The sequence below is a fragment of the Carlito syrichta genome, unplaced genomic scaffold (assembly GCF_000164805.1).
Source record: "Carlito syrichta isolate Samal-C Ts95f unplaced genomic scaffold, Tarsius_syrichta-2.0.1 Scaffold257816, whole genome shotgun sequence".
In the NCBI taxonomy this organism is placed as follows: domain Eukaryota; kingdom Metazoa; phylum Chordata; class Mammalia; order Primates; family Tarsiidae; genus Carlito; species Carlito syrichta.
This window is the reverse complement of record NW_007201912.1, coordinates 60,980-68,447: the sequence shown is the minus strand read 5'-3', so window position 1 is coordinate 68,447 and position 7,468 is coordinate 60,980. Positions and strand designations below refer to the sequence as shown.

Here is a 7,468-nt window from a genome sequence, read left to right as displayed (position 1 = left end):
CCAGGCGGGTCTCGAACCCGCGGGCTCAGGCAATCCTCTCACCTCAGCCTCCCAAAGTACGGGATTACAGGCTGAACCACGAGCCCAGCTTCATCATCCTCTTTAACTCTGCTTCATCTCTGTACATCTCCCTCTTCTCTATTTTTGTGTCTCAATTGGGATATTGAGCTATAGCGTGAGTGTGTGGTGGTGATGGGAGAGGGACAGAGAAAGGTAAAACCCTAAACTGACAAATTTTGTGGGGTAATTTTAATATAATTTAAACTTGCAAAACCTGGAAGACTGCATATAACCAGGCTCTGTAATGTGCACTTGACTGGTTCTTGGAAAAATCATAAGACTTTCACACTACCAGCATGGGAATTTAGGAAATAAGCCAGTTTCAAATAACAAAACAAGACAAACAAAGAAGCCTGCCTACGACTCGAAGCTGTGCAGAAAGGTGGCTCTGAGTTTGTAAGGGAGGAAAATAGGGGGAGCTACTCTCTGAAGTTGGTAGCTGACTAACCTCTACCACCGATTCCGCCACGACCCATAGCTCCACGCCCTAGGCCCCCTCTCCCAGGACCTCCACGACCTCGAACACCACCTCTTCTTAAGCCCATTCGGGGAGCTACGGCTCGTCCGCCTCGGAGCAGGTTTTGACCTTGGAGAGGAGGCATACAATGTATATGCAGGTAAATCCAAGAAACACAAAGTAGACTCTAACCAAAGGAAGGCGGTGAGGGTTAAATGAGAGTAATTCAGTTAATTTTTAGGTTGGTTGGGCCAAGCTGCACACAGAGGGTGAATAGATTAAGCTGCTCTTTATTAAATTCATTCAACAAGTCTGACCACAAATCCATTATTGGAAGAAGGTCAATTAGTAAGTACATACATTTAATAAGTATCTGCTGAATAATTACATAGATACCTAGCATTATGGCAGATTTAAAAATAAATACTGTGGTTCCTGTTCTTAATGCATTTTTGCAGGGAACAAGAACTATACAGGGAACAGAGTAATGGTGCCCAAAATGTAATATTTAAATTAAGTGCTATGGGTCAACTTGTCCTCTTTTTTCCAGAAGTAACAATGTTTTACTAGCACCAGGAACAGAGATGGTTAGTTAAGATAAAGGCCAAAAGACCCATATATTTGTTAAATTTGACTTATTTCTAGAACTTAAATGTGCTAAGCAGCAGCAGGGTGTTTTAAAATGGAATGGAGATGACATGAATTACCTGTTATGCAGGTCAAAGCCTCTCACCATTGCACATTATCAGAAAAGGAATGGTATTGATAAAAAAAACATGCAGCACTATTAAAAATATGTGATTTCAAGTTATTATATTAATACAAATTCAGGCTTAAAGATGTTAAACAAATGTGTCCATAAGCAGCCCGAGAGAAAAGGGAAGGGGGTAGGGCCCGACAATCATCAGGGTACACAGCACTGACCTCGGAGCGACATCCCGCCCCTAAGCAGGGTTCTGGTGGCACGTCCCCCACGCAGTCCTCCTCTGGGCAAGCCTCTTTGGATTATGGGCAGGCCTCGTCCTCCGATTGCTCCCCTGGCCAGGGTCCCTATGGGTCGGCCTAACCGTGCCTGGATGTTACTCTTACCCAGGCGCTGCTTTAAGCTCTTCTGGAAGAAATGGTGTTGGGGGATTGAGATCAAAAAAGCAATCCAATAGGATTTGGCAATTCAAAGTGCAGAGAAAAGAAGCAAGTGAGATGTGTCTGGTGTAAAGGGAGGTAAACCTGTTGTGGGTGTCATTAGAATCACAAACCAGAAGCAAGCCTTTGTCTCAGAACATGGTATAAAAGAAAAAGAATTTGATCCAGAGAAGAACTCTAAGAAGCTTGAGTATGGTCCCATGAAATGGGCATCACCACAAATTACCTCACTAGTTTGGCTACAGAAGTCATACACTGCCAGCCAGTTGGAACTTAGTAAGAATATTCCAGAGTTCAATCCTGAGTTGTACTATTTTTGAACTACAGTTTGACAATGATGTGACTTAATTCATACCTGCCCAAGGACTACCACTGTCTTCAAAGGCTTACTCAAACACCATAGGAAGTTCATCACACTCTGGACAAAATTTAAGTTACAAGTTCATTTGCGTTCTTGTGACTTAAGAACAAGATTGATTTCTCAAAGAGGCCCGTGTGCTTCATTTTTTCCTCTGAGTATCTATCTTCAGACGGTTCACTTTTTACCTTAAGATGTAAATAAACACAAAAAAGTCAAATCTCCTTTCCTTACATTTCTCAAACATCCTTAATTCCAAGCCTACTCTCGCAAACAGCTTGTTTAAACCAATATAGACTTTTAATTCAAAATAAACATGTTAATTCAAATGTATCTCCAGAAAGCCAGCCAAAAACTTATGTTAGAATTCAACAAGTGAGCTATGATCACAAAACTCGGGGCCACATATGAGAACAAGAACATACTAGAGATAGAGATTTTGAGTATCTATTCTGAAAGGGAAATCATAAAGACCACATCTCAGACAAATTCCTTCAAAGGAAACAGGACAGTATACTTTGCACAACCAAGGCCCTAGCAACCCAGGTTTTTCATAAAGTCATCAGTCAGTATGAATGAAAATAAATTCTATGCGTCCTCAGGCTCGACACACAAGTGACTGCTAATGTGTGTGTTTTAATCCTATCCTTCAAAAAAAGATGCTGTAGGGCACTATTAGCTTTCTAGCACAAGATCATAAATTGCGTCCAACCAAAGGAGAAGGCTCTGAATATTATGTATCGAGCATGGGCAGGTGTAACAAACCATAAGGACATGTCCTGCCCCTCCCCTGACTAGCACAGCTGAGGTCAGGATTGCATTCCTTAAGTCTCTCCTGTTCGGTTACCCTGGGTATATTCATTCTCCTGAGCTTTGTGTTTTAAGGGGAGAACTGCATAATGCTGAGTTCTTCCCCCATTCCAAAATCCTTAGCTGCCACCAATTCTGTTTGTTTTTTTTTTTTTTTTTGAGTTGGAGTCTCACTCTGTCATTCCCGGCCACTGCAGCCTCAACCTCCTGGGCTCAGGTGATCATTCCAGCCTCAGCCTTCCAAGTAGCTGGAACTATAGGTGCGCGCTACCATGCCTGGCTCATTTTTGATTTATTATAGAGATGAGGTCTCGCCAAGTTGCCCAGGCGGGTCTTGAACCCGCAGGCTCAGGCAATCCACTCGCCTCGGCCTCCCAAAACACTGGGATTACAGGCTGAGCCATGAGCCCGGCCCAATTCTGGTCTTTAACATTAACAGGAAACTTAAGGATGCTAACCTTGTCAGTTTTCACTTTAGAGCTGCACTGTATAAGGGAGCCTCTAGCCACATGTGGCTATTTAAATTACAAGTAAATTAAAAAAAAATTAAGCTCCCGAATCATACTAACCACATTTAAAGTTTTCAAAAGTCCACATGTGGCTAGTGACTACTATACTGGATGACAGAAACAGAATATTTCCAACATCATATAAAGTTTTGCTGGACAGTATTACTTTAGATAATTTCTTGCTGAAAGATCCTTTGAAATGATCTGTCAGAGGCTTCAGCAATTTTTGTTTACTCTTGGAAAATGGTGGTGCCTTTTGCTGCTTCCCTGAGTTAGGGAGGAATCCAATCACTCCAAGGCTTAAGGTAGCCAAAGCAGAAACCCTTGTTTATTTTTGGTCAGTGAGCCCAATGGTTCAGGGTGGGGGTGGGAGGGTGTTATATTTAACTGCTGAATTTATGCACAGCCATGCAGTGCTACCAGTTAAAGTTCTTACAGTTGCATGGCACCGCCCTCCAGACGCCCAGCCACAGCTTGGACATATCCTTCCACAGCCACTGTCCGGACTTGCATATAAAGTCTATGAATAATAAAGAGCAGGTTTTATTTCAGGTCTGAATGGGATTCTCTCTCACTGGAAATTTGAAACAGAACCCACTAACTCCAGTTAATTACTCAGTACTCTTGCTCCACTTTACGATAAAACTTTAAGTGCTGTGGAAATGAGGATTACTCTACTCTTGCTATGTTTTAGCACTGAAAACCTTTGACTAAGGCCATTCAGACTCCTTGTGCTAGGGGAGAAAGAATACAATGATTTTCCTAGTTTGTAAATCACTTAACAGGAAATAAAAGATGTTTTGAAGATTATCTAAAGCTGAAACAAAGTTTCTTTGTGGAAAAGTCATTAATCTACATTAATGTTAAAGGATTAGAAAACAAGAGATTAACACTCATTGATAACAGAATCAGGCCACACAGATGGTAACTCCCTAAAACAGAAAGACAATAAAAAGTTATTTATCAGTACCTGCCAAAATTGGAATTCTCTAAACTTCTCTTTTTCCCAGAGAAGTTTCAGCTTTTGCCCTGAGCCACCTTGTAATCATCCATCACGTCCTGACAGCCTCAGTGGACTGCCTGACAGAGATCACCAGCTGCTTCTGGAGCATTAAGACTCATTCTCTCTCACCTGCTTAAGTTTTAATGCTGCCTGGACAGAGGGTCTATTCTCCATCTGCTGGGCCAGTCTTCTGTTTCTGGCACTGGCTAGCTGCTGTTGTTGCTGCATCGAAGCCCGAATATTCACTGGCATCGGCTGTTTGTTCTTCAGCATATTAGTAAAGCTTCAAGGTCGAACAAAATGGATGTTTAAATAAAAGCTTTATTACAAAACATTTATTGGCATTTTCATGGCTTGCTAGACCAGGAGCTCCAGATCCCACGAACTTTTAAGTAAAGTGGTACACTTAGATCAAAGCTGATGTGGGTTACAGACTCCTCTGTTTCCACAAAATTGCAAGAATCAGAAACTTAGAAATGCAGTAAGTGTAGCACATTCAATCAAAAGTGATAACAAGGGCTCAGGTAACGGCTTTTAGAGAAGTGGAAGGTATGAAAAACACGCAATAAGCAGATTTGATGACAAGAGACAGAAGATGTAGTTTCAAAGACAAACAAAGAAAGGCTCAACCTTGGGGGACCTGAGGTGCATTCTGAGGGCAAAAATGAGGACATACTAGAGCACCTTCAAGGCTAATGGAAATTAATACACCCATGTGAATAATATACCCTTATAAAGTATAGGAGTGTATCACATTTTTAAATATATTCATCACTTAGTAACAAGTGAATATAGCGTATCATATCCTAAGAGATAAGAGAAGCACATATGCTTTAGAAGAGGTAAAAATAGACATTAAGTCAATCTCTTAGTAGTCTAACATCAACTTAATAAAATCATTGGCTAAAGGCACTCAATGAACAAAGCTCTCAGAGACAGAAACTACCTTTAAATACCTTTACTTTTCTTAGTCTCAAATGATCACTTTTTTGACTCCAAGTGGTTATTTCTGAAAGTCAGGTTAGTTCAATCATTTCAGAGCCTGTGAAGACACTCCTCTATTATACCTATTAAGGTAAGTTGAATGGAATGGAAGAGAAGAACACTTAACTGTAAAAGACTCCAAAACAAAAACAAACTAAAAGCAGGATGGAAAGAAAGTGAAATGGAGCAAAGCAAGTGCCTCTTACAAGGCCCAAGAATGACATTCAAGGGCCTTTGGACATATTCATGACTTGCTACCTGCCTCTTACAGGCCAGACACAACACTGCTGGCCTTGGACTGGGCAGCAAGCCTACTGCAGCCAGGGTACCATGCTACCATGCTGCACCACCCCTGTATCAATGTAAAAAATGTGAAGAAAAGGGAGGGTGTTAGGAGTCTTTTTAAAATACATCCCACCAGACAAATATTTCAGACAGCTTAACATAAATGTTTACTGACAAGTGGTTTTGAAACAACCGCCCAATTTGTTTTGTGTACCACATAAGATGCAACTAAGAACAGAGGTCTGTAGCCTTCTGTTGGTATTTAGCTTAAAACCGGTTTTTGTGCATTGGACCCCAGGGCCAACTTAAGTAACGTTTTCTTAGGAAGGAGCTGAAGTTGCTGTTGGCTGCCTCACCGCTCATTTAGAGACATCTTGGTGGTGCTTTTTAGCACAACTTTCGGCGCTGACTGTGCAGCCATCTTCAAATCCCGAGAATCTAAAAGAACAGCAAAGAGAGCAAATCAGAAAAAGGGTCACCTCCTGTCTATAAGAGGCAAGGCCAGGACCAACACTGAACAAGAAGGCCTCATCACTGATTACTCAAGATCATATTAAAACCCTTGTCGGTCAGGTGCAGTGGCCCAGCCTGTAATCCCAGCACTTTGGGAGGCCAAGGTGAGAGGATTGCTTGAGTCTGGGGGTTTGAGACCAGCCTGGGCAACTTGGTGAGACACCGTCTCTACAATAAATTAAAATATAAGCCAGGCATGGCAGTGTGCGCCTGAAGTTTCAGCCACTTGGAAGGCTGAGGCAGAAGGATCGCTTAAGCCCAGCAGGTCAAGGCTGCGGTGGCCGTGCCACTGCACTCCAGCCTGGGCGACACAGTGAGACTCCGCGACTCAAAACAAAACAAAGCTGGGCTCCGGTGGCTCAGTCTGTAAACCCACGCCTTTGGGAGGTTGAGGTGAGTGGTTTGCCTGAGCCCGCGGGTTCGAGACCCTCCTGGGCAACTTGGCGAGACCTCATCTCTACAATAAATCAAAAAATTAGCTGGGCGTGGTAGCATGCGCCTGTAGTTCCAGCTACTCGGAAGGCTGAGGTGGAGGGATCGTCGAAGTCCAGCAGGTCGAGGCTGCGGTGGCCACTCCAGGGTGGCCACTCCAGCCTGGGCGACAGAGTGAGACTCCAACTCAAAACAAACAAACAAAACACAAAAAAACCCTTGTCGAGTGTTTACATCTATATGGCAATTACCTCAAAGTACTAAAAAACTTGCCAAAGTCTCAAAAAACGGCAGCGCTAGATCCAGCCAATGAAAATGTTCAGAGTGTGGATTTTCGTGTACAGCAATAATCCTTCTCAACCCTGAGGACACAGGACCTACCCAGGGAGCTTTGGAAAAACAGAGACACCGGGATTAAACCAGTCTCAGGGGTGAACTCTGGAGATCAGCAACGGGGGGGGGGGGTAGCTACCCAGCACCCAGGTGCTTGCAACCTGCAGCTGCCAATTGCTGATCTAGAGTGAAAATACAGGCCTGCCTGGTTTCCAAGCTGTCTGTTAACCCCAAATCAAGTGGGGGCTTCAGCAAGGAACTGGCGATCTGGGGGAGGGCCCAGGAAAAGGTTCCTACAAGGGCGCCCACCTGGGAGTTAGCGCCCAGACAGCCGGCTACAAAATGTTAACCCTAAACCGGGCGCGGTGGCCCCCGCCTGTTATCCCAGCACTTTGGGAAGCGGAGGCGACAGCACTGCTTGAGTCCAGGGGCTCGAGACCAGCCTGAGCAACTCGGCAAGACCTCGTCTCTACGATAAATCAAAAAATGAGCCGGTGTGGTGGCGCGCGCCCGTGGTTCCAGCTACTTGGTAGGCTGAGGCGGGAAGGATCGCCTGAGCCCAGCAGGTCGAGGCTGCGGTG

At 43.9% G+C, this 7,468-nt stretch overlaps 1 protein-coding gene across 2 annotated transcripts in view; it reads right to left on the bottom strand.

Annotated features, from left to right (window-relative positions):
- Positions 1-186: 186 nt before the first annotated feature.
- LOC103253941 (chromatin target of PRMT1 protein) overlaps positions 187-7,468 on the bottom strand; it is an 8,166-nt gene continuing 884 nt past the window's right edge. Inside the window, exons 2-5 of one of the 2 annotated variants that reach the window (XM_008052144.1) lie at positions 5,966-6,047; positions 4,470-4,623; positions 1,442-1,625; positions 187-646 (exon numbers count right to left, since the gene is read on the bottom strand). In XM_008052144.1, the coding sequence (XP_008050335.1) occupies positions 504-646; positions 1,442-1,625; positions 4,470-4,623; positions 5,966-6,030 (546 nt within the window). In that variant the 5' untranslated portion in view covers positions 6,031-6,047 and the 3' untranslated portion in view covers positions 187-503. Of the gene's footprint in view, positions 647-1,441; positions 1,629-4,469; positions 4,624-5,965; positions 6,048-7,468 lie in introns of both variants that reach the window. The other variant, XM_021709587.1, reaches the window with a different exon arrangement.